The 27769-nt window shown below is 36.3% G+C and overlaps 1 protein-coding gene across 2 annotated transcripts; it reads right to left on the bottom strand.

Moving 5' to 3' along the window:
• Positions 1–48: 48 nt before the first annotated feature.
• LOC113050619 (histone deacetylase complex subunit SAP130-like) lies at positions 49–19820 on the bottom strand. 2 transcript variants are annotated; one of them, XM_026213787.1, is made up of 21 exons: positions 19759–19820; positions 18850–18960; positions 17669–17940; positions 16155–16319; positions 15930–16050; positions 14892–15016; positions 12190–12314; positions 11952–12096; positions 11189–11279; positions 10997–11101; positions 9809–9950; positions 9445–9563; positions 9079–9360; positions 8328–8505; positions 7016–7114; positions 6113–6468; positions 4719–4973; positions 3637–3762; positions 3415–3518; positions 3140–3253; positions 49–2253 (listed from the first exon to the last, which is right to left on the bottom strand). In XM_026213787.1, exons 1-21 carry the CDS (start codon positions 19802–19804, stop codon positions 2095–2097), a joined length of 3240 nt encoding a protein of 1079 aa, XP_026069572.1. In that variant the 5' UTR covers positions 19805–19820; the 3' UTR covers positions 49–2094. The 2 variants fall into 2 exon arrangements, with proteins under 2 accessions (XP_026069572.1, XP_026069573.1); XM_026213788.1 differs by lacking the exon at positions 7016–7114.
• Between the last annotated feature and the right edge of the window lie 7949 nt (positions 19821–27769).

Here is a 27769-nt window from a genome sequence, read left to right on the forward strand (position 1 = left end):
AAAGCCGTATTTCCATCGGCCAATGATAAACTACACTGCAAGAACTCGCACAATAATTAAGAGTTTATGTGGTGTGGTGTTTTTTGGTCACATGCAGTTTATAGAACAGGTTCTCTCAACAGAGTCAAGAATGAACAGAAAAAAAATAAAATATATATATCCTTAGCAAACAACATTTTTGACCTTAACCTACAGGAAGAAACAAGGTTAGATAAAATATCGGGACACAATCAGTGCAGGAATGCTTACGGTCATTTTTTTTCTTCTTCACATCATGAAGGTCAATAATTTATTACACATTGTAAAAAAAACACTAAAAAAAATACTAACTTTACCTAACATAAATTAAAATTCAACTAAGCTATTTTTAAGATGGTTTGAAACATTAAATGTCTGCAATCACCCTTTACTAGATTGATTTAGAGTAAATCAAAGACTACTTTAAACATTTCTGAATGATGAAAATGGTAAACATCTTCAAAATATTAGAAACACGGTTTTGAACAATGTGGAAACTGTTCTAACGATAATGAAAGGGGTTTACGGATTACTAGTGAAAGAGCAGGCCAGATTTCCTGCTGCATATCTGATTTTTCAATGGTTTTGTTAAAGAAGAAAAAAAAAAAAGATCCCCAACAACTTTCTGTAGCTCAAAAAGTAGAGCATGGCGCTAACAATGCCAAGGTGATGGGTTGATTCTCAGAGAGAGAAAGAACTGGTAAAATATACTTTGAAAGCAACACAGCTCTCTGGATAAAAGCATATGCAAATGGAAACAATGTACTGACTACAGCGATCATTATATTCAAAATCTAAAATCTACTTTCCTAAGTTCTTTCGGTAGCACTTTATTTTACAGTCCTGTTCCCCATGTACATACTATGTACTTATTATAGTAATTACAATAACTATGAAATAACTAGGTACTAACCCTGAACCTACCCCTAAACCTAACCCTACCCCATTGTAGTTACCTTGTATTACCAGAACTTTCTTAGATAAATACACTGTAAGAACACTATGAGTACATGTAAGTACATGTACTGTTAAATAAAGTGCAACCGTTCTTTCACTAGCCAAGTCTTGAGAGGTGTGTGTACTTACTAAACAAGGCTCTTTGTAAATGTATCCAGTTTTACTGCAATAGCACATAACAGTTACACACAGAAAAATAAAAGAATCTAAGAATGAAAAAAAAAAAAAAAACACCTTACAAAAGTCAAATTATTTTTCAAGCCCAGAACATTATATCTGCAAAACAGCACAAAAAAAGACTCGGTGAAAACCACATCACTTCCATTAAGAACAATTTTCTTACAATGAAACATAAAACGTTAGACACAATCTTATAATATAAATCCACATAATTATACCGACTCTTTCAAGAACACATTTGACTGCTTTGTACGACCATCAGTCACTATAACGCTTGAATGTTTACAGTGATGAAAAGAAAAAAAACCTAGAAGGGTTAGAGGGCATTATATCTGGTTAGTACAAGACTATTAACACACATTTTCAAAGTGGAATTTCTAACTAATCTCGGACAGATTACCTTCAATTTTTGTAGTAAAAGAAAAAAGAAAACCCCAAAGTTTCACCCATGTTACAAGGCACCAAAACATGGAAAGCTAACACACTCTTGCGAGCATGTGCATGTGTGCATCGTGTACTTGGTGTGAATCAAACTAGATACAGGAGTTACATGTAGCAAACATTTCTGATCTTTAAAGTCCATTACAGCAAAAGCATCGCCTCTAAAACTAAAGACTAAAATAAAAATAAGACAACATGTTTCTTTTAAATCGAAATACTTAAAGAATTTCTTTAGCGGGGAAACAACAACCATTGGTTAACCAGGCTGCCTCATACCTAATGGACAGTTTGACAGTCCACAGTAAGCAGCAGTTCCTGTAAAAACAGTTCAATGGTTTACAACCGTCTCTTTCTCTCTCTCTCTCTCTTTTCGAGACTGTAAAAGAAAGTAGATGATTGTGCACAGCAACCTGATAAACCATGACAGGTCCAGCTTTTGAAGAGTATTTCTGTGTTCGACTCCGCTGAAAGACAAAGATAAACCCGGTGGAGTGGCATCTATGCCCGATCCTTGCGCTTTAACTTGGAGCTCTTTTTGGGGGTCCCATTCTTGTTGAGCAGCTTCAAGACTCTGTCCTTATGGTCCAGTACTTTCATCATGGTGTCGCGAGCTTCAGTCACCTGATCCATCACAAGCTTGCAGCGCTGCATATTGCCCTGAACAGAGTAGGTCAAAAGGTCATGAATGTATTTCCAGTTAAGTTGTGCTTTGGTTTTTGGGCCAGTTGTTACATGCCTAGATCTAATTGGCATCAAATTCATGATAGTCATTAAAGGGAAAGAATATTTATATCATTATTTCCTCACTCTGGTGTTGTTTCAATGCTTTTTTGTAATAAAGTGATTTTAGCACTCCTCCATATATTGACAATGAAGTCAAAAAAAAAATATAAAGTATGATCACAGAATGGTCTTGTGCAACACTTGCCATATATTCCAAGTGTTCTGGACATACATGATAGGGATTTGCAAATAATAATTATTATTATTATTATTATTATTATTTAATAAAACTCCTGACCTTGGCTGTTGCTTTCTTGTACACAACTACATCATTCACAAAACACTAATTGGTGCCTCAGTTTACTTTTTCACCCCACCTTTACTCAAACCCCCAGAGCAATTGAAATATATACAACACATGTTGCATGGGACAATTCTTTGATACTTTTGTATCTTAAAAAAAAAAAGACTGCTGCTGGTCACCATTCACTCATTATATTGAGCTAGAGCATTATATTTGTCAAAAATTTCCCCTTTTTGGTCCAAAGGTTATAAAAAGTATATGCAGAGTTAAGAAAAATACCAGGTGATTAAATGATGACTTTTTAATGATGATAGTTCCTCAGACTTTTTTTTAATGATGATTACATTTCTTTTGATGAAAAAAAAAAAACCCCAAAAATGAACAGATTTAGAAAAAAAAAAATGAATATATAGGTGGGAAGTGTACATTTTAGGTGCTGTATCTATTCAGTATTTCTCTTTCAAGGTGGTTTTGGGCATCAGCTCCATGGTGGCTAGGTAATCTTGAGATACTAACTTGTATGAGCTCATTGATGCGGTGCAGATCATCGTCAGCTCCAGCCCTCTTCTTTGGGATGAGGCCTTCCTGCAGGGTGGTCAGCCGGCTGTACACGTCATGCTCCAAGTTAGTCTGTCGATCAAACAAGAGAGGAATTATTTAAAATGTTACCTATATATGCAGCATTAACCACCTCAATAACTGGCTGGTATCATAATATATATATATATAAAACATAGTGGAACTCTAATTAAACCACTGTAGAGTCTTCTGGTGGAAATAACAGAACCCACCAGCTGCAGCAGCTGTGCGGCACACAGGTGCACTTTCCAGCCCTGAGCTCGACATGCTACTCCTCTCTGATTGGCCATGTCCTGAAGGCTGCCTTTCTTCTCCTCTGAGGAGACAGTAATTAGAGGATTTTGACTCCAATGACAATATTCAATAACCATAATCATAATAAGAAAGAACAAGAAAACAACTGAGAAAGCAGACAATGTTCAGAAAGTACTCACCTTTGACTCTGATGTCACTGTACCTCTGGAAGTGGTGATAGGCGGCCTTCCATGGGTTACGGTATTGGCGCAAAAGAGTGAGGGGCGGTCTGGGGCGGACTGGTACGTAACGAACACCATCCTCATCTACATTAATACAATCAATGTTACAACTGAACAGCCATTTTGGGGGGTATTACAAATTCACACTACTAACTTTTATCATCGGGAAATGATATGATGCATTGGAAAAAAGAATAAAAATAACATACAATATACAGCTAATGTTTGGTGAAAGTAAACTTTTGGAAGGAAACTATTTATGATTCTATTTATGATTTTAGACAGTAGTCCAAATTGTGGCATATTTACAAGTGATTTCTAACTCTAAAGTAGGTAGATCAAAAGTAAATATCACATGTTGACCGCTTTGTTTAAAAAATAAAATAAAAATAACTAAATATTTTCTGTCTTAATCATGATTCTAAGTAATAAAAATTAATTCTTACTGATGGATACTGCCAGCTCTTTTCTTTCGGTATCTTATGCTTCTCTGTGGTTGCTGCTTACTTTCTTGTATTAATATTTATTTAAATTTATTTTCATGAATTTACGTGAATAGTGTTTTCACGCTCACTTAAATAAAAATGTGCTATTATGTTTTAAATGTTCGGTAAAAAAGAAAAATCCTTTTAATGGAGGCATCAGTATTAGTGATAATTCATTCATAGTGCTTGAAAAAAGCAATTAAACATTTTTAATACTAGTCTATATATTTATTTCACATGAATTTGGAGACTCGATGTGAAAATACAATTATGATCACACATTTCATAGCTATTTTCCAAATCATTTTACTGTCAGGTGCAATTAATCATGATTACTTACACTGGTGTGATCAATATAGATATGTATATTTTTTTAAACGATCAAAAGTTTATCAGAAAGGATTAACTGTTTAGTGGAATTTACATAATCAGCCATTTTAATGTTTCTGACATTAATAACAATCGGTTTTGTGACTTGTTATGTGGGGCAGACTGCATCTATCAAATCTTTTTTCATGATTTCCAAAAGGTGTATATATCCACGGATAATCTCACCAACATATTCCCTAGGTGGAGACTCGTGTCTTTCAGGTCTGTTTCCTGGAGCTCGGCTGCTAGCTCTCTCTTCATCTGTGCTGTTGGTCTCCATCATCTCCGTCTCCTCAGTGGAGATCACATGCTGCTGTTTGCGGGGTTTCTTTCTTGGAGAGGCCCCAGGTAGGAGGTCTCCGGGTTGAGAAGATATGGCCAAGGTGGAGGCCTGAGAGGAGAGGGATGGAGCTGGACCTGTCGAAGAAGGAGCCAAGGGCACTGAAAAAAAGAGAACTCATAAATATATGGAGTACCCAAACTCCAGCCTTAAGATCTTAACTTATCAAAGCTGATGCGATAATACATTGCTTGAAATGGAATTACCATATTTTCCGGACTATAAGCACTTTTTTTCATAGTTTGGCTGGTCCTGCGACTTAGTCAGGTGCGACTTATTTATCAAAATTAATTTGACATGAACCGAGAGAAATTAACCAAGAGAAAACATTACCGTCTACAGCCGCGACATGGCGCTCCATGCTGCTCAGTTCTCCTGTAGTCTACACTGAAAACATAGAGTGCCCTCTCGCGGCTGGAGACGGTAATGTTTTCTCTTGGTTCTTGGGTCTAAATAAATGCGACTTATAGTCCAGTGTGACTTAAATATGTTTTTTTTTCCTCATCATGACGTATTTTTGGACTGATGCGACTTATACTCAGGTGCGACTTATAGTCCGAAAAATACGGTAGTATCTTTCTCAAAATAAGTCAGTGATATCAATGCAAGCATTGGATAAGACTTGTTCCATAACAAACACCAGGTCCAATTTAGGTGATTACATAGAATTTTATATGCAATTTGCTTTCAGGTTTATTTCCTCCAGTAAATACTAATCTGGAGTATACATCTGTTTGCTAAATGCAAATGGGCTCCATCCAATATAATTTTGCTTTCATTTACTTCTCTTATGTGTGGAATCTTGGGTTTTATTTGAAAAAAAAAAAAAAAACTCCAGTGTGAATTTTTTTTTTTTTAAGATATATATATATATATATATATATATATATATATATATATATATATATATATATATATATATATATATATATATATATATATATAATTCTTTTTTTTAACTATTTTCTCATATTCTACTTTTACATTTAGTGTTTCAACATAACATGATCTGTTTTCTGATTTTTAACATGATGATAAACTATGTAAAACTGCATTTAAAGTAATTTATTCCAAGATTATCCAGTACATCATTTTGTTTGATGGATATACAGTTAACAGAGTACCTACCCTTGAAAAGCAGTTGGGATGGTTAAATAACTAGTATCATAACGTCAAGTGTTTATAGCGGTTATGATATGTATAATAATATGTGGACTCCCGTTTTCACAAGCACACCTACCTGCTTGTGAAGTATCCATTGGCTCAGTTTCCTGTTTCACCTTAACCTCTGGAAGGCTGGAGCTCAGGGTAGCAGTGCTGGTGGCTGCTGGCTGAGTGGGAGAAGCCACTGCATTGGCCATGGAGGCAGGCACAGGGGGAGTGACAGCCATGGCTGCCGGCAGGGCTGAAAGAACGGCAGTGGGCTGAGAGGGAGGTGTCGGAGCTGGTGGAGCCAGAAGGGTGGGAATGGCCTGTGAATGATGCTGAGTAGGAGTGGACAGCGGCTGCTGCTCACCTCCGTGACTCGGAAGAGCCTCCACAGTTGCCATGACTGGGGACGCCATCGCAACATGAACATCAGATTTGGGCTTCACTCTAAATAAAGAAAAAGCAGAACCACATTACACCTCCAGATCTGCATGCATAAAAGCAGTTCAAGACAATCAGATCACATGCATGCAAACACTGTTAACAGGGTTCCCACATTTGATTTTTCCAGCAGGAATTTTAAAAATCATTTTCCAGTGATCACACTCAATTTAAGGTAATTTCATGCACATTAAATACTGCAGAACTGAACATAACCAAGGAGAAATTTCCATGGCTTTTTCATATACTTGGACGCAATGAAGTAGAAATAGTGAAAGTTATTGTGACATACATCCAAGTATAACGTATTGAAACTATGAAAAAAAGTGTGACTTATAGTCCGGAAAATACGGTATATAGTACAGTTATTTATATTTTTATTTTCTTCGATTCACTTGCATACATATTGACATATTGAAGTTTTTTGTGCCTGGAAATCAGACTTTAACTCCGATAGCTCCAAGTTATCCAGGACTGTGGGAACCCTGTTCTAGGAACATTGTCTTTTGTCCTATTTTGAATAGGAAAAGAAAGGACTTCAGGCAGGGCTTACCCCGCTGGGCGAGGGGATCCCGAGAGCCTCATCCCACTATCCATTCGGCCAGCATTATGCTCACTTGGCTGTGCTGGGATCAGACTTTTACGCACTGCCCTAGAAATACACCCCAAAAATGGTCTTTCACTAGTATTTTAGCAAGATACGCGCACACTAGGCTGGGTTACTTCTCAGGACATCAGTAATGAGAGACCAAACGAATGAAACTTAAAATGTTCATATATAGCCACGTTTCCACCGCAGGAACTTTACCCAGGAACTAGGGACTTTGGGCTGGTACTCAGTGTGTTTCCACCATAGGGACCAGGAACTAAATAAAGTTACGGGTAAAAAAATGCCCCTCAGAAAGTCCCTGTTGGCGAGGTAGTACTTTTTCAAAGTTCCAGAACTTTCCGGGGCGGGACTTGGGCGCTAAACATCCTGATTGGTTGAGTTCACGCAGCATTGTGATTTCAACCACCATTTATTTGGATCATTTTCAAAATATTACTTCTATTGTGTTATGAAATGTAATTTTAGAAGTATTTCATGCGAGAATGTAGTTGTTTAAAACAAAAAACCGGTGGTTTATTTATAGAGACAGCACCTATTTAAAAATGTTTATAGAACCGATTTCGGACATGGTCAGCTCCAGGCGATCAGCGGGAGCTCAGTCCTCATGTATCCGCCGAGAGCGGCCTCACCTTGGCTCGAACTTCTGATGTGTGCGGCTAGCTCTGAAGCCTCTTTAGTGGTTAAACATAAAATATAATTCGTTTTGGGTTAATCTAACAGGTAATCTTTGTTTTCTGTATTCAATTTATCTATATGTTAAAATGAAAATAAAAAAAGGCAAATTTATATAATATTCCATTTCATTGTAATGACTGTAAATACACACATTTCCCTGAACTAAGTACAGTTCTCCCAAATCAAATGCGCAAAAACCGAACTAATGAGGATTTCCAAGATCAGCGTACTTTGTATTGAAAAACGCGCGCAGACCTACGTCACCAGTATATTTGCTTAATCTTCCAAGTACTTCAGACGGCGGTGGAAATGCAGAAATCAACAGGTCGGGGGTTTTCTTTTTTATAGAAAATATGAATTTATAAATTTCAGGACTGCCTAATTCTCACTACAACAATCGACTAGGGCTGGCCGAACATTAGTCACTGAGAAGAGGCTCGTTTGACCAATACAAATGTTCCGGGTAATTTCAGTGGAAACGCGGCATATGATGGATAGTTTGGCTCCTCAGTAGTTAACATACTATAAATACATATGTTATGAAACTATAGAAAAAGCTGTAGAGTGAAGGCTGACTCACCCCTCATTCACAGGTTTTTTGCGAAGGATGCTAGGTCGAGGGGAGGAGACGAGTGTGGGTGCACCTGTAGCCGCCCCCTGGGGGTGTGTCTGCACCATCGTAGTGACAGGCTGCGTGCCACTAAAAGTGCTCCCGATTGGATTAGTGACAAAAGCAGGACTTTCAGCCAAAACAACACCTGTATAAAAAAATAATCTTTAATAAAAGATAAATTTTGATCAATTGAATCTAATTAATTAATGCTTGCCGAATTAAAGCATTATTACTTTTCCGCAAATAGTTTTGGTTTTGGACCCCAAACATTGGAACAGTAGTGTATATTAGTCATTAAATGGGTTCCTCTTAAAAATACAAATATTAAATGGGTTGAATTATAAAGTAACATAAATAAAGCTTATAATTTATGATGTCTTTCATAATAAAAGGAAAACAAACTTTTGCTGAAAAATGATGACATACAGGGATCAGTTTAAGATTTTAAATGATGTTTCCAAAACTATCACAAATCTTTTTTTTTCTCTTTTTTTTTGACAAAACTAGCTACATAAGACTACCGTGGTAACATTTAAAGAAAAGGCAAAAAATAAACAAAATGTAAAAGTAGTGGGTACAGTAAGCAAGGAAGTAAAAATTCCTTCAGCTGGTCATCCATACTGACATAGCCTACAAATTATTTAATTTGAATATTACTATTCCCCAACCCCACCCCCTAACACACACTTACAATTTCTAAAAGGGGTGCTAAACGTACCTGGTGGTTTTGCTTCAGATTGTGGCTGTTGCGTGGTGACCGGAGCCTGTTGTACGCTCTGGGTGCTGATTGGTGCAGTGGCATGAAGCCCCTGCACTCCTATTGGTGCAGGCTGAATGCCCTGAGCAGTCATAGAGGCTGGCTGGATGTTCTGAGTGCTGATCTGGGCAGATGGCAAGCCAATGCGATCCACTGCCATCAGCATGGGGTTCAAGTGCACAGTGGTGGCCACACCAACACCAGCCTGAGCAGGAAGAGTTGAGCTCTGAGCTGAAGCCGTTACTAGGGAATAAAGCACAGAGTCTGTGTTAAAGGTCTAAGAAACATTGCAATATTAGCACAGAGGTTCTGTTGTCTTGTGTTTACCTGGGTAGGGGCGGATGCTGGAGACCGAGCTGGTGATGGGGGTGTAGGTGTGGGTCAGAGGATACGGGGATGAAGGGTATGTGGGTAGAAAGTACTGAAACTGCACTGGCACTGGCGGCCTGCCGAAGAACACAAACGGTTAACACAACACAAGCTTCAATTCACTGATTGCTTTGGCTTACTTGGATTAATTCAGGGGTGTCCAAACCTACTCCTGGAAGTCCAACATCGCACAGAATTTTCCTGAAGACCTTGATTACTTGAGAAGTGGTTCTCCAGGTGCAGGTTTGGACACCACAGACTTCATTCACAATTAACTGCCAGAACTTAACCATCACAAGAAGAGCTGTTGGAGTAGTTTCACCTGTTATCGCTGCGAGCCTCCATGGTGACAGGGTTTGGTGAAGAGCGATGGCCTGAAATGGGAATCAGGTTGGTCCTTTCTCCTGAGTACTCTGGCTGGATGCGTGAGGAAGTGTGGGCAATCGGTTGAGGAACCACTTTAGCTGATGAGGCCAGAAACATACAACAAAAGCTTGTACAAATACATTTGAACAGGTATAATTCAGTGTAAAAGTAACTGCAGGAAATATCTGTTTGCTAAATAAAGCCAGCAAACATTATTCTTTCTCTTTTTTTTGGTTTCTGTACCCAATACGTTTAAAAATTACAAGTGCTATGTAAATACAGGTATTGGTACTCGGTATCAGCAAGTACATAAATAAAATTATTGGTTTCATTATAGAGAGAGTTGTATCAGTGCATCCCTAGTTCTAACAAACTATCAATCCATCCATCAAACAAGCTATCAATCCATTTAAAGGGGGCATCGGATTCAATTTTCACTTTTATAGCCTTTTTTTTTCTTTGCATGTAGTTAGGTTTCTCGCATGCCTGCCAGCTGAGAAAAGCTGTAAAGAAAACACACAGCCAGTTTGTTATGCACTGTCTGAGTCTGAAACAGTGCCATCCAGCAAGCCGTTACAATTTTCAGCCGGTTTCTACATAGACAGCTATTTGAATTAGACCACCTCTGAGCCATAAATGCAGTCCAACAAGGCAGCAATTCACACTTCTTATGTCAACGCCTCATGGAAGAGAGGGCTGGAGTGGACAAGCAGCTCATTATCATTAATTGGTTTTTATTTTTATTGCCACATCAGCATCTAAGGCTTTAACAAAAACTGAGTTTGGATAATACAAGAGCTACATTAACACAAATTAAAACAACATTTGGACATTCGCATTATAAAGGACATAATAATGCTTTATTCTGCATGATCAAAGTCTAGATCCCTTAACCCTGCCCAATATCTAAACATAAATACTACAAACAACTACCTTACTATCAATAACTATCAATTAAACTATCAAGCAGCAAATTAGGAGTTTATTGAGGGAAAGCTCTTAGTTATGTGTTCCCTAATTAAAAGAGTTACCTAACATTTCTTCTCAGCCCTGAAAATCTAACTTTTCCCTGATTTGACTCAGAAAGCCTCACTATGCATTTATAAAAAATACTGAACATCATAAACACGTGGGTTGTGCTTACCGACAGGGATGGCAGAGGTGGTCACAGCTGTAGCATGGGAGGAGTGAGAGGCCATTGTCATGGTGACAATAGTGCTACTGGTCATTTGGGTGTGTGGTGCAGAGCCTGTTTTGGGGTACACACAGTTTACATGAAGTTATGAATCACATGGAAATGTGTCACTGTAAATGAAATGTTGGGGGACAAAGTTACCTGTAGAAGCAGCTGAAGTAGCAGTGTTGGTAGCTAAGATCGGAGCTACAGTGGCAGCGGCAACAGGGGTCACAGTGTTAAAGATCGGCTTCTGCAGACAAAAAAAAAAAAATTAGTTAAAGAAAGTTTGTGGCATTATGTTCCAGCAAGAACACCCCATAACCTACCGATGCATAAACATAGAATATTCTGCTAAAATACAATCTAGATATGCAGAACTAACGGATTCTATATATATTTCAAACTGTAAATACTTTAAACTTTCAAACTAAGGTCCAGGGACATCCAAGTGGGCACAAGAGAAACATTTCAGAGAAAAAAAAGTCAACATGTTAAGAGATTAATTAAAAATGTTTAAAGTAATCAACTTTCTACTGAAAGCCATAGTCCCCCCCCCCCCCCCACATTATAAGATTGAATAAAATCTGCTATATTATAAAGATTTATACAAACATTACTCTAACAGTGGGTTGAAACATGACACACTATCAACTTAAAAAGTTATTTTCAGATCATATTTTAATTAGATTGGGCTTTAGAACACTGCAAATAGCAAACCATTAATTCATTGATCTTATTTATTTTTCAAACAAACATCATATTAAAAGCATCAATCTCATACTTTAGATTTTTTCTAATACAGTACAAAAGCATCTACATACATGACCCACACTATATAGCTTGCTTTATATTTTCGGGTGTACTGTGGGGTCCCTGCTTTATTTAAATAACTTTAGATCAGTAGGCTCATAGTAGGACTGACTTGTGTGACGGTGTGAGCAGGCTGGGCTTTCTGGGTTCCAATAGCTGGGTGTGAGGGGAGGGTGATGCGGGTGGCAGTGTCCCGCGGAGTGGGGGGACGCTGGATGTTGATGGTGGTTGGTGGAGGGTGAATAGTTACTGGTCGCCTAAAACCACAAATTCAAGATCATTGAATTAACACCAAACAATGTTATGATAATATGAGTTAAAAAAGCGAAGAGATGAATACAATAATTTACCCATGAACCATCTCTGCAGCATGTGTGACAGGGGTGTTAATGACTGGGGACTGGGTTCTAGCAGCTGGAATGGGAGCCACCATGGTAGGCAGAACAGCGGTTGAGGTGGTCACCAAAGGTCGAGACTGTGAATAAAGACACCATGCATAAATATCAAGAACTTTCAAGAACTCAAGAAAGATGTTGGAGATCTATGAACTGTATGTCATCTTTTGAAAAACCTTTTCACAACTCTGCAAAATGGCAGCAACAGGAAACAAAATGTTCCCACAACGCAACAGGACCTCCATGTACATGTGTTTTTATGACTTGCAAATACATACATATGGTTTTCTCTAATGTTCTGAACATTGTTGTAGCAAATTCTTCCGATTTACTTGCGAAAAGAAGGTGCCAAAACCAGCTGGCTAACAGATATCAGGTTCTTAATGGTGTTTGTCTCTGAATTTTTTGTTAGTAATTAATTAGTTAGTAGGGCTGCATGATTAATCAAATGCGAATGTCGTGTATTTTGTCAGTAAAGCCGTTTCTGTAATCAGTAGTAAATCATCATCACATGCTTTCAGATGGAGCATCATTTAATACACAGAGCAGAAGTTCCCTTACATATTTTATGTTTGTAGTTTACTTAGAATATATTTAATTATCCCATAACATTATTTAATATTCACTTGCAAGTGCAGTTAAACAGTACACAAGTTACGACCAAAAAACCCCCACAGCAGACGATTTTATTGTGCAATTATGAAATCGAAGAAATCATTCGCCATTATGAAAGCTGTTTGCTTAGCTTCTCAGTGAACTACGGCTCTGTGTAGTAAATGCTGCTCCATCTGAAAGCATGTGAAAATACTACAATTAATAAAATTTTTACTCCAAAATCACTTCATAACATCAAGTCGAGGGTTTGAAATAAATCCTTCAGTGAGATAATGTGGCTTCTTACACAGAATAAGGCTCGCAAAATATTTCATAGCATTCTAAGCAGTGATATAGGCATCGCATTATAAATATACTTTATTTCAAGGAAAATTTTAATAATAACAACTCAGATAAACCATATACGGTCATAATTATGTATTTATTAGTCACGCTGAATCCATAAAAGCAGTTCAGTCTCTCCAAAAAAAACGTGATTATGCGATTTCCTGATTTAATGCATAATCAGTCAAAGGCCGCATATTTATGCGGGGGTCACATTTTTTCAAATATGCCGCACTTTCGCCGCATAAATTGCCGATTTCAGGAAGCAAAATATGCAAGGGTAGCATGATTTCATAATCCCTGTATTTACATTGCACATATATCTTAGCAGAAAGTTGAAAAATGTTGTGTTTACTTCACACAAGTAAATCGCCATTATTTCCCAAATGGGAACCTTATGAAGTGACGTAATTACGCGACGTGAACATCATCTGCGAACTCCGCGGTGAAACCAGGGTGAAGCACGCAAATCATTCTCATTTGCCAACAAAAATAAGCGCAAAAGACCGCGCGAAGCAGTTACCCGGTGTGTTACATGACAGTGGGGGCAAATTATTTTGAGAGAGGGATGAGGATGGCGAATGATAGGCCAGTGTTAGAGGCTACAAAGTTAGTTTTCATTTTCACAGTGGACTGTTGTAGTTTCATTCAGAAGTTGATGCACCTCTACAGTTGTAAGATTGCACTTTTTTGTTACAGAATAGTACCAAAACCTTACAGTTGTAAGTATATTAGTAGTATGTAAAATTATTTACGTTGCAGTAATAGATTGCACTTTGCATTTCCTGTAAAACAGCATTTTTTAAATATTTTATTTATTCATTTTTACAGAAGTAGTTGAATATTCCTTTTGTAAAGCTAGATAACTTTTTTGACTCAATGTTTTGTAAATTTGAGCCATATGTTAATTAAGGTCTGAAATAAAACAGAATGAGAACTTAAATATTATGTGATTTAGTATGCTTGCTTATAGGAAGTCATAAGAAATGACTCTTTACAGTAATTAGTAGCCTAGTGAGAACAGGGTGTTGGGGGGGTGGGTGGATCACCTTTTTTTCTCTTTTTCATCTAAGTGCAGTTTTTGCTAATTCCCACAATTTCATCGCATAAAATTGCAAAAATATCCTGCTTATTCCATCGCATTTTTTAAGAAAAATCAAGGATCTTTTCCCGCAACAATCACAACAAAAATCTGCATTTTTCTGGAGGGACTGACTATAGGTATTTCCTGGGTTTCTTCTTTGAGACGTATTTGGAGTTTCAGCTCGAGAGCGCCCTCTGGCCTTTGGATGGAGATTTACTGCTGAGCACAGAACATTGCTTCACTGAAAGATCCGCATGACAATCAAAACTTCAATAGACTCGCGATTCCATTTTGATTTATAGTGCAGCCCTATTAGTTAAAATTTAATGAAACAAATCAGTAATGCTTTGCACTGTATGTAAAAAAATGTGTTATACCAAGCTTAAAATATTTTATGGGGCAGAAACTGGGATTATGTGATGGTATATTTCTTTCTTTTAATTATCATTATACAGTAAATAATGAACAACTAGAAAAGTCATAGTGGGCTATCAATATCACTGTGGACAATTGGGGGCCTTGGAGTAAAAAAGGTCACTGCTCTAAACATGACATTTACATTAAGTGCTGTTTAGATCCGAGCAGACTGTTGTGTCTAACTGTATGTGATCAGTAAGTTGTGAAGCCTCTGCACCTGAATAGGCTGATGTATAATGTGCTGCACAGCTGCAGGTTGGCTGGGGCCTGTATTTCCTCCTCCGGCTGGTCTGAGAACAGTAGGGCCTTTAGTGCTAGACATGACAGCTGCAGCAGCTGCGCCTGAAACACCAAACAGGCACAGATATTACTATTACAGTAGGTTAAAATTTGTATCAAACAAACAAACACACCAGAAAAGTCACTTTCATCATGTAATGGTGACATAGCTCATTTCTCGCATCAAACAGACATACAAAACATCCAGAAAACATTTGAAAACTATATTTGCATTTAGCTTAAATTGACTAATTTCTAGGGGTGACCCCAAATAGTCGGCGATTCGATGCTTCGATTCGGGGAGCCTGATTCGACTACCAATCCAACAGTCGAATATTCGTGGGCTGTTATGATTATGATTATTATAAATAAATCTGTTTTGTTTCAATAAAACCATATGATTACTTGCTTTTGATATTTTATTTAAACCAATTATTACTCCTATTCATCAGAATAAACAATTGATTACTCTATTACCAAAATAACTGTAAGTGACAGCTCTACTGTAGATTAAAATTTCTGTACAGTCTAATCTCCATTTGTCATACCTTTCGAATGTCACCAAAATAAATTGTTCTTTTAACCTCAAATAAAACAACACGTTTAATTATTCCAGCTGCTGTAAGAAGAGGCTACAAATGATCCGCTACCTTCAGCATCGAATGGCAGCAAACTTGGAAACTGACCTGAACCACTCAAATCAGAAAACATCACAAGCTTACCGTTGTGAATCGGGGTATGGTAAATTTTGAACACTGAATGGTTATGTACTTTCTCAGTAATTGATTTAGAATCATTTTAATCAAAAAAAGTTACAGAATGCAGCTTTAAGAGTCTTCTTTTATGCTCTACATAAAAAGAAGGTACAGGTTTGGAAAAACATGAGAGGGAAGTGAAAATGTAAATGATGGAAGTTTTCATTTTGGGTGAACTAACCTTTCATTCAATAAGGTTCAGTTTGAATGAAATCACTGACCTCTGGGCAGATGGGAGGTGAAAGTATGGGGAGGAGCAGCAGATCCGATCTGTAGCGCAGATGCATTGCCCCTGAAGATCTGCACATTAGTGGCCATTAGTTGATGGAGATTACTCTGTCCCTGGAGAAACATTATTTGTCACAAAAAGTTTGTCGCAATTAGTAGACTGTGTGCAATCTAAATTTCCCTGTCTAGGAGGAGTTCATAGTTAATTGTGCCAATACCTGCTGACCGCTGATGGTTGCCACTGGTATGGAAGCTGGAGCAATGCTGCTCTCAAGGGGAACGGTGATATGTCCAGACACTTTGGCTGGAACAGGAATATGACCTTGGCTAATGGCCGGAGCAGGTGCTATAAGACGACTGGGCATAGGTGACTTCAGGGTAGCCTGGAGAATGGAGAAAGAAATTAAATAATAATAATTTGAGGGTTCAGGTATCCTAAAAGTTCAGGTGACCCTAATGCAGTGGTTCTCAACCTTTTTTCCACTGGGCCGCACTATTGTCCAAGTGCAAGTCTCATTTTTGATTTTTTTTTCCATTAAGTAATAATTTAAAGCTTTCTATAGATATATTTATCATGTCTGTGAGGCATGTATTCGCAGAGTTTCGGTTTATTTTTTGTAAGCGCTCCTGTTCAAGACGGGATGGCAGAAAGCACATCGTTTATTTTCTTTATTTTATAGAAGCACAACGTTTTGTTGATATTGTGAGTGCACACACATAAAAGTAGACCCTTTACAGTTACAAATGATGTATTACTGTTACCTTTATGAGTAAATATTATGGCGTAAACACTGAAAAAAATGCAATTGATCATGCTGATGCCTTTATGTCCTGCAAAGTGCGCTTTAGTGCACTCTCCACACAAAATATTGGATATAGCGCACATTTATCTAAGTTTAACGTAAAAACATTGTTATATGCTTGAACTGTTTTATATGTTTAGATTTCATTTTAGATATGTCATGCTGATTTGAGAAGGCTAAATTGATCAAACATAGGCTATGATCAGCTCACCGTCTGCCACTGGCCGCTTTGTCGTTACTTTAAAAAACAAAAACTTATATTTAATGAACAGAAAAAAAGAAAGAAAAAAGAAAAAAAAAAAAGAAAAAAAATATAATCACTTTGCCATTACATACAAATTGTAATATTGCTGAAACAGTAGTAAAGCTGTTTTGGGAGAACGGGGGAAAAAGCAGGCTGAAAATTTTCAAGTGAGTGATGTGGCAAACTGAAAAATTGATGCCGAAAGTCCAGCACTCTCCTTCTTTCACTGCTGCGACTACTCTTGTTTGTATGTGTTCCTTCAATGGAATTTTCCACATTTATTTTTCTCCCTTAATAACAAAAATGTCCATTCTGCTGCACACTTTTACTGGACTAATGGCTGCTGATGACTATTTGAACTGAATTCTGCCAAAGTGGGCACTTGTAAGTGTTCGTTAAATGTGTAACGTTAATTACGTGAGTACAGGACTGCTCGTGTCTTAAAATAATATATAAAAAAAACTAAAAATTTGTACATAAAAACATTCACTAATATTTGTTTAGTACATTTTTTTTTATTAATGTAAAAACTAAAATGAATTGTTAAACTGAAAGTTACTTTTTTTAAAAAACTAAACTAGCATTTAAAGTATCCCAAATTAAAAATAATATATATATTTTCTGAAAACTGTATACATTTAAATTCCATAAATTCACAGGAGCGAAGAAAGTGAAATGAAATTACTTTCACAGAGCCCTCGCTGACGCCGGACTGCTGGCCCTGTAGTAGCTGTACTGATGGGGTGGCCACAGTTACAGGAGGGCTGGGCTGAATAGGCACATGCTGGGGCAAAGCAGGTGGCTGGACGAGAGCTTGGACCTGTGGGTAGGGCCTGACCATCACCGTCTCCTGCTTATCATCACGGAACGATGCAATTCCACCTCCACTGCCACTGCTGCTGCCAGGTGGAGGATCCCGAGAGTGATCCACTTCACGGCTGCTGTCCTCACTGCCCACTGCAAAACAATATTTGCCACATTTTATCAGCCTTCAATATGTGATGCACATACCTACTTGTACTTTAGTACCTAGTTGATATTAAAATTAATATCAACACCGTGACATTGCATCAAATTTAAAATACTTATAAATATAAATATTTATTTTAAATAATTTAATAAAATAAAAACATATGTAAAGTGACATCAGAGAAAAAATGCTGTTACAGGGAGCACATTTTCAGATTTTGAATAAAGATAAAGAAATTGTGGATTGACTTGCACAAAATTATTGTTAAAAAGTAAAGAGGGTCCATTTTGATTTAATTTGAACATTAAATTATGTGCAATGCTCAAAAAAATGTTTTGTGTGTATACACAGTAGTTTTGTGAGTGCAAACAGACAGGATGAAAAAAATATTGCATCACTGGAAAAAAAAAAGACAAAAGCAAAAATCAATTGAGAAATCTTTTTTTTTTTTTTTTTTTTACTTGTTACTATATAAAGTCAATCATCTTTTCTTCTTTATTGTGATGCAATATGCACCAACCATCTTCTCATGCTCATACAATACAATGATAAAGCACTTATCAACAAAAGAGATGCTTTAAGAGCTTAATTACTATTAATATTATTATTTATTTTATAGCCATATTGATAAATAAGCTAATCAAAGTTTCGGCTGAATTGTGCCTCCTTGCAAACAAATGGTGCAAACCAGAATTTTCTAAAGTAACTGCAATTATTTGCACAAAAAAATAAACAAATAAATTTCATGGTAACGGATGATGCAACAAGATTCATGCAATAAGGGGGTTAAATCAACAGCATTAGTTAAATGTAGTTAATTTGTCCATGTTATCAACTACTGGAGCCCATCTGAAGCGAAATGGTCTGGACTGGTGCGATCACACTCCTGACGTTACCTGATTGTGTGCCTAGAACGCTGCTGTCAGTAGACATCTGGCCGGGTCCAGCTCCAGGAGGAGGCAGTGCAGCCCTGGGAAACTGCTGAGAACTCATCTTGGGTCTATTATCTGTAAGAAAAGACCAATTCTAGTTGAACAGTTTTAATATCTTTACTTAAAGAGCAAGGACAAATATCACAATTCCAAAAGAACTGGAGACCAGACTGTGCTTTAGAGGTGTGAAATCCTGCTTTCTGCAGAGTTCATTAAAGTTAACTATTCTCTTATCTGTACTTTTAAAGCAACTCCAGAGATTTAAAACACATGATTATGTTGCGTATAACTAGGGCTTGATGTAAAATGCACAATGGTGGCCCCATTCATGAGCAGTGTTTGGGACCCCAGCTCTAGAGTTCAGTCAGGCACATGTTATGATAGTTAGGAGACACCGACCAGGGGACTTATTTGCAAACAAAGTACATGATCGAATAAAACCAACAACAAACAAACTACGATCGACGCATTACAAAAAACACGATTCGCACGACTCGATTCGCTCTTTTACCAAGTAACAGCCACCAATACTTCAAATATTCTTATTAGGCGCGATAAGCACGTTAGCTGATAGCAATACCTGTCACTTTTGGTAAATTAATGTTTACTTTATGAAACGAAACCGGTTGCACGAGTAAATCTTACAAACAGCCAACAAGCCATGACAACAGAGTAACGTTAAATGTTATAACGTAAACGTTAGATCAAAACAGAGGCATTATTGCTGGTTGACAAAAGCTATTATGAATTTGTCTATAAAGTGCAGGTTAAATACAGGAAGTATGAGGGTTCTTGCATGACAACAATATATAAATGTACTACAAACACAAATAAGAACTATAAGGGAAAAAAGAAAAGAAACATTAATACTACCGCGTCTCTCAGAAGCTATTCCTACTCCATAGTGTGAAAACGGCATCAACCAAAAAGCACGAAATGGCGGACCGGCGCAAAAGATTTCAAAATAAAACCCCCATATTATTTATTTCTCTGTATTTTTTTATGTCCTTACAAACAATATATATATATATATATATATATATATATATATATATATATATATATATATATATATATATATATATATATATATATATATATATATATATATATATATATATATATATTTTTTTTTTTTTTTTTTTTTTTTGCGATAATAATTATAAGATTATACTATTTATTGATCTATTGATTAAACAGTACAATGACATCATTAATATTATCAAACAATAAACATTATCAAACAGAAATACCTTAAATATTTTCATATTATAACAACATTGTTCAACAATTCTCATTACAAATTTGTGAACTTGGTGCGCGTTGCATTTTTAAATGCACGTAACCCACATCACAGCAGTTGCAGAGATGGAATTTGTGTCTATGACATGAGACGCTCTGAGACACTGAAAATAACAGATCATCATGCACTACCGATGACAATAATACAATACATACATATGTCTGAGATAAGTTAGTGTAAATTAATGTAAAATCAATGTGCTGTTCATGCCTTTTTTATGCATGCATGCACAGAGACAGATGCAGCAGGAGAGCTGCAGCACATAATCTCAAATGTCACAGATTTGAAAGTGAACAATTTAATGTTAGAAAACGGCAAGCTCAGTCCTACAGTGACTTTGTATAAGTACAATGATGTTTTTATCAAGAGCAATGGTAGCAAAGTAGTGTTCTTGCACAAATTGACAAGCTGATGATCACAGCTTTCTGCTTACCATATAATGGGAGATTAGTCAATGCAGAATGCACCTTTAATTCTACCGACTAAATAAAATATAATGCAATTCATTACATTTGTACAACAATAAATAAATAAATTATTCAACATTAGATTAAGTGAATGTGTTTGTGTATACTTGAGTGTGGTGTTGGGCTTTTAACAATGCTGAAAGAGAATGAGGCTGTTCAGTATAGAAGTAAACCTATGAGGAAATCTGAGCGCTGTTTGTATCTTTTTTTATCTTTTCATTTCTATGGTAACACCTGACACATTATTATTATATGGCAGGTAGAAACAGAAGTCTTAAAACATGACAAGAACAAACACTGTAGCATGTGTATTGTAAACTTCTATCAATCCCCAAAAAAACAACTCTGATAACTACCTGGGAAATGTCTATTATAGCTATTCATGTAAACATAGGTTGAATTATGGGTGACTGGGATATAAGGTCAAATGGGACAGTTTAACTAAACAGAATTCATTTTCTCACAATGAGTGAAAATAAATCCCTAGCTGTAAGACCACATAATTAAAATGGGGTGCCCTCATTGGTGTGACATCATATAGGTGGGCGGGTCAAGCATCAAACAAGTTGACGTGAAATTTCTAATATAAAAAATGATTCACCTTGTAAAAGAGAAGCTTTTTATATGCTATGTATGCTTTAAATCAGTGATTACCAAGCTTTTTATTTCTGCAAGTCCTAATCAACCACAAACATTTTGACAAACTTTTCTGGGGGGCTCATTTTACAGAATACTGTACGTCACACATCCTTCAATTATAACATTGATTCCTCCATGAGTAGTTAACATCTTCAGTATTACAGAAATCTATCCTGTGTTGGGCTGATGTTTTTTATTTATGGCAATAAATCTGAAATTCAAAAACTGTCCCAATCACTTTTATTTTTATTTATTTATTCTTTTGAACTCTATTTTTAATGCTTGACATTTATTGTATAATGGTAAACTGTATTTGCAATAGAATTAAAGTGCCTGTCACCTTTTACAGCACATTCTTGTACATGTTAGATGGGGCTCACTTTAGGATCTCAAATAACATGAAAAAAGAAGGAGTAAAACAAAACTCCAATCCAGTGAAACTGCATGGTCAGCATATATGAAGATGTGTCCCTTTGAGATATATAGGAGAGATGAATGCTGGAGCTGTATAGCAGTCATTGCCTTTAGCGGTTCTGAACTGCTTACACTTCACATAATAGACCTGTTGGTGGCACTTGAGCTTCATTTAACTAACAATGATAGTTTCATCAAATGTTAAACGGCATGCATTAGTATACAATTTCAGGGTTTGTTTAAAAATAAATAAATGAATAATTAAAAGAAAACACACTGGCTACGTAGTTTTCTTTAGTTTTCAACCGATTTACTTTACATTGTCCAATAAGCTTAAAACACACATAATCTATAGCAATGCAATGGCTTTGAGTTCTCAGACTGACATATATAAGTAAAAGTAAACTGGTATATTCTGAGTTTTGAGACATTTGTTATTGTTTTTGAACACAATATTGTTGATAAGTGTTGAGAGAAGGGCACTTTTAGTAAATTTTGGAAAAAGGCACGGGCTTGAACCCCCAAAACACCTCCCTCTGCATGTGCCTGGGTTGGACTGACTCTCAGAATGTTTTTGTAGGTCCTATCTGTTCACACAAAAACACCGCACACTAATAAATGAAGTAAAACAATAATGTTGAATGAATCAGTCTGTGATCTGTTAGCCTAGTGTTATTGTGAAGTTAAAAGACAATTTCACGAGTTTATAAAATGAGTAGGTCTATGTCTGACTTTGTCTGTTTGTCTTAAAGAAAAATTGGGAACTTTTTGAAAGGGGTCATATGATGTTGCTAAAAATAACATTATTTTGAGTATTTAATGTAATGAAATGTTTTCATGCAGTTTAAGTTTTCAAAAACACATTATTTTCCACATACTGTGGGTTGTGACTGGCCGAATACTTCAGTCTTGTGATGGAAATGTCATGCCCCTCACCATAGTATGATGCCAACCAATAAAACCCATTACAAACTGAGCATTTGTTGCATCCAATGGGGATATAATTACTAATTATAATGACTTATACTGTCTTTTTACATGTTGCATCATGCCGTATAAAAAAAAGTTCTCCATTAAATGCATTGCACACATCTTAACCACTGATTTCTAGTCTTGTCTTCGTCTTCGTCCACAGTGAAGGCCGATCTGGCGATCCACAGTGCGAAGTGGATGTATCTCCTCAGCCACCAGCATGGATCAGCTCTAGGCATGATGAAGCGAATTTCATCCTCTTTTGGAAGGCCAAATAAAGTAGTTTTTCTTTCACAATAAAAACACATTTACACAACATGATGGTGGCAGCAACAACTATACTACACTAAGCTATTGTGCAATCAAAAAAAAATCTAAATAATTTGGATAATATGATATCTACAATTATAAAGAGCGTAAAATATTATTTTATTTTCGAATAAAAAATAAATAAAATTAATAATAGGGGTCGTTTGAAAATCAGAATGTTAAAACAGGGGGCCCCTGGAAATAAAAGACTGTGAACCACTGCTCTCCAGCAGGTAGAGACAGTAATCTTGCTGAATTACATTCAATAGGGCCTCAAACATTTCAAAGTATCATAACATTCTAAAATAAATGGCATCACAAAGTATTATAAATCAAATGCAAGTGGCACATATAACTTTAACTGCAGAGGTATAATGCTATTATATAGCAGAGTAACTAAATTTAGGCACCATTTTAGGCCCATATTTTTACTCTCACGTCTTAAGGGATAATGCTGTCCACCAGATGGCACATCTAAACTGAATAATGAAATATTACTCAGCACTTTACATAGATCTATATACTATATTTATATATTACACAAAGGCTAAACACTCACTGAAAGACTTTTTAGACTTACTCCATATAATTAATTGTTTTGCGTGTCATCAGTACAGCAGGAATGCAATTCCAAAAATATTTGACTTTGATTTGTGGTGGAATTTTGGAGCAGACAAACAAATGTTTCAGGTTTCCTGTCTGGCCCTAGTCCAGAAAAATTCTAACAAATTTTTTTGAAAAAAGCCACGTTAGTCATTCTAAATTCATTTCATTCCTGAAAAGAAAGGTGCAACAAATCGGTTTGTTAATACTGACAAACAGCATTACACACTGCACCTGCTACTCTTTTGTTTGCTTTGCTTCAAATTATTCAACGTCTCTCATAAGGATATCACAAAACAAATAGATTAAACAACATTGGACTGATTTTCCAAGCATTTTACAAGACATTTAGTTTCTAATGAAATCTGATTTTGGCTTAAAGTATTCCAACAAAAGGTGTAATGGTGTGTCTAAACTATCAAGAGGGTTCTGTTGAACTCTTTAAAAAATACTATTTTCTGAATGGCTTAAATATAATTGCTTAATATGATTAGTCTTCATTCAGTAGACTTCAGGATACGGTATTCAAACTGCAACGGAGCAGATATGGAAAAATTAAATTTTTCTGCCAGGATATATTATCTGATAAGTTCATGGGCCTGAAACACAACAACAGACTTTTAAAATCCATAAATTGTCTTTCTATTTTTTTTCTTAGAAACAACACATACCTTTGCTAATGAAAATTCATAGGTAAAAAAAAATCTGAAACATTTGAATCAGAAGGCTTAGATGTGTCACTGTTAACAGTTACTTTCTTTTGTGCAGCAATGCTCGTCTCATGCTGTAATTTGCCGATATACAAACCTGATTCCAAAAAAGTTGGGACACTTTACAAATTGTGAGTAAAAAAAGGAATGGAATAATTTATAAATCTCATAAACTTATATTTTATTCACAATATAATATAGATAACATATCAAATGTTGAAAGTGAGACATTTTGAAATGTCATGCCAAATATTGGCTCATTTTGGATTTCATGAGAGCTACACATTCCAAAAAAGTTGGTACAGGTAGCAATAAGATGCCGTAAAAGTTAAATGTACATATATGGAACAGCTGGAGGACCAATTTGCTACTTATTAGGTCAATTGGCAACATCATTGGGTTTAAAAAGAGCATCTCAGAGTGGCAGTGTCTCTCAGAAGTCAAGATGGGCAGAGGATCACCAATTCCCCCAATGCTGTGGCGAAAAAAAGTGGAGCAATATCAGAAAGGAGTTTCTCAGAGAAAAATTGCAAAGAGTTTGAAGTTATCATCATCTAGTGCATAATATTATCCAAATATTCAGAGAATCTGGAACAATCTCTGTGAGTGAGGGTCAAGGCCGGAAAACCATACTGGATGCCCGTGATCTTCTGGCCCTTAGATGGCACTGCATCACATATAGGAATGCTACTGTAATGGAAATCACAACATGGCCTCAGGAATACTCCAGAAAACATTGTCGGTGAACACAATCCACCGTGCCATTCGCCGTTGCTGGCTAAAACTCTATAGGTAAAAAAACATGATCATGAACATGATCCAGAAGCACAGGCGTTTTCTCTGGGCCAAGACTCATTTAAAATGAACTGTGGCAAAGTGTAAAACTGTTCTGTGGTCAGATGATCCAAAATTTGAAGTTCCTTTTGGAAAACTGGGATGTCATGCGGACTAAAGAGGACAAAGACAACCCAAGTTGTTATCAGCGCTCAGTTCAGAAGTCTGCATCTCTGATGGTATGGGGTTGCATGAGTGCGTGTGGCATGGGCAGCTTACACATCTGAAAAAGGCACCATCAATGCTGAAAGGTATATCCAAGTTCTGGAACAACATCTGCTCCCATCCAGACATCGTCTCTTTCAGGGAAGACCTTGCATTTTCCAACATGAGAATGCCAGACCACATACTGCGTCAATTACAACATCATGGCTGTGTAGAAGAAGGATCCGGGTACTGAAATGGCCAGCCTGCAATCCAAGATCTTTCACCACTAGAAAACATTTGATGCATCATAAAGAGGAAGATGTGACAAAGAAGACCTAAGACAGTTGAGAAACTAGAAGCCTGTAGACAAGAATGGGACAAGAACATTCCTATTCCTAAACTTGAGCAACTTATCTCCTCAGTCCCCAGACGTTTGCAGACTTTTATAAAAAGAAGAGAAGATGCCACACAGTGGTAAACATGGCCTTGTCCCAACTTTTTTGAGATGTGTTGATGCCATGAAATTTAAAATCAACTTAAAACTTAAACTTAAAATGATACATTTTCTGATTTTAAACATTTGATATGTCATCCGTGTTGTATTGTGAATAAAATTATTAAGATTTGAAACTTTCACATCATTGCATTCTGTTTTTATTCACAATTTGTACAGTGTGCCAACTTTTTTGGAATCGGGTTTGTCTTTGTGTGGGGCTGTGTGGGGCTGAAGCAATGCCTCATGGTACTGACATGTTATTTTATCCTCCTTAGAAAAAGGCAATACAGTCTGCATAAGCAATTGCCCAGGACAGGGTGTAGGAGGTATAACAGACTGCTTTAGACCTGAAAGTCTCAGTGCATGGATAACAATCCCATGGCTTTAGCTTCATGTTACTAGCTCACATATGGGGAATTACATCACAGGATACCCGGGATGTTTGGCAACACTGCTGTGTTCTCATGAGTCAAAACTATTTTCCTGCATGAGAACGATGCTATTTTTGTCAGTCAAGTGAGGTGCTTCTTGCAAAAGCTCAGGCGTGTGTTGGCACTATATTTGTATCAATGGAATCTCCTCTTAATCTAAAATAAATAAAGAAAAAATTGTATCTTGTCATTTAGTTATCATACAACTAACTGTATTGCAGGGAAAGGACATCCCCCCCATGAATAAAGTTACCTTTACATAAATAAAGGCAAAATAGTATGACAAGTAAAATACTTTAGCTGGAAAAAGATGAATGTTATTGTCTTCTTGCATTATTGACAATTTATTTTCCTGTTTCCAACAACCAGTATTGTATAAAGAGTTATAGAAATAAAGGCGATTTTACTTGAAAAGGGAGGTGGTGGATGCCAGATGTTTTCTTTTGCCCTACTTTTACTATTGTTGATACTCTTGCTTAATGCCTGTCTTTTGCGCAATACTTGACTGCATATAAAAATCCACTAAGATCCTGAACAATTAAATGTTACAAATTCTTGTGTCACTACTGAAACATTCATGACTTCATTTGCTTTATTATCAAAGGTGAAGTTAGTTTATGCATTACACATGCTACAAGCAAGAGTCAAATGATTTCTTTTGTGACAGGTTTAAAACATACATAACCCTGAGACAAAAACAGAGTATGTCTGATCTTAGTAAGCAGCTTAAGTAGGGCTCCTTAAATGCCCTGTCAAGGAAAATTATATTTGTTATATCTGTCGTCCTCATCTGTTTACTCTGAAAATGTATTCAAAATCAACATCAGAAAATGGATATCACATCCATCTCAGTCTATGTTCTTTGGTTCAGAGATCTAGATAACTCTGGAAGCTGCAAAAAAAAAAATCAAGATTGCACATTGCTCTCATTATTTCAGTAAGAAGCAAAACATGCTTCGTAAGAATGTGTGACCAAGTATTAAAAAAATACAAATAAATAGGACTTGTATAAGTTAGTTATTTATTTTAGAAATGCGTGCCTGCTCACAATCACATACCTATAGACTGAACACATAATATAAATATGTGCATATAGAATACATTCTTCTTAAATTTGTGTTTTTATTACATGTTTTTAAAAAGTGCCAAACTTAAAAAGTTTGCATTTTCAGACCCCCAAAATGTAATTGTTATGTAAAAGAAAAGCCAAAACTCATAAACAACAGTGTAAACTCAATAGTGTTGTGTAAATGTGTTAAAAATGCAAAACATTTTTTTTTTTTTTTATAAATACATTTGTGTGTTCAATTTAAAAATCATCCATGGTGAAGAAAAAAGGAGATAAGGAATTTATGCTTATTGTCTTCTGTCAGTTTTGACCACCAGAAACAACGGTGTATCCCCAAAATTAAGAATACCAAAATAGCAACCTAAACAGCAGTTTAAAGGGGGATGATGGTATTTATACTTACAGACATTGCCTAAATTGATTGTTGTGGGCAATAATTCACATTTGACAGGCCCTGAAAGAAACTTTTCCACCAGCAGAGCATTCTAGA

The sequence above is a fragment of the Carassius auratus genome, chromosome 31 (genome assembly GCF_003368295.1).
Source record: "Carassius auratus strain Wakin chromosome 31, ASM336829v1, whole genome shotgun sequence".
NCBI lineage: Eukaryota > Metazoa > Chordata > Actinopteri > Cypriniformes > Cyprinidae > Carassius > Carassius auratus.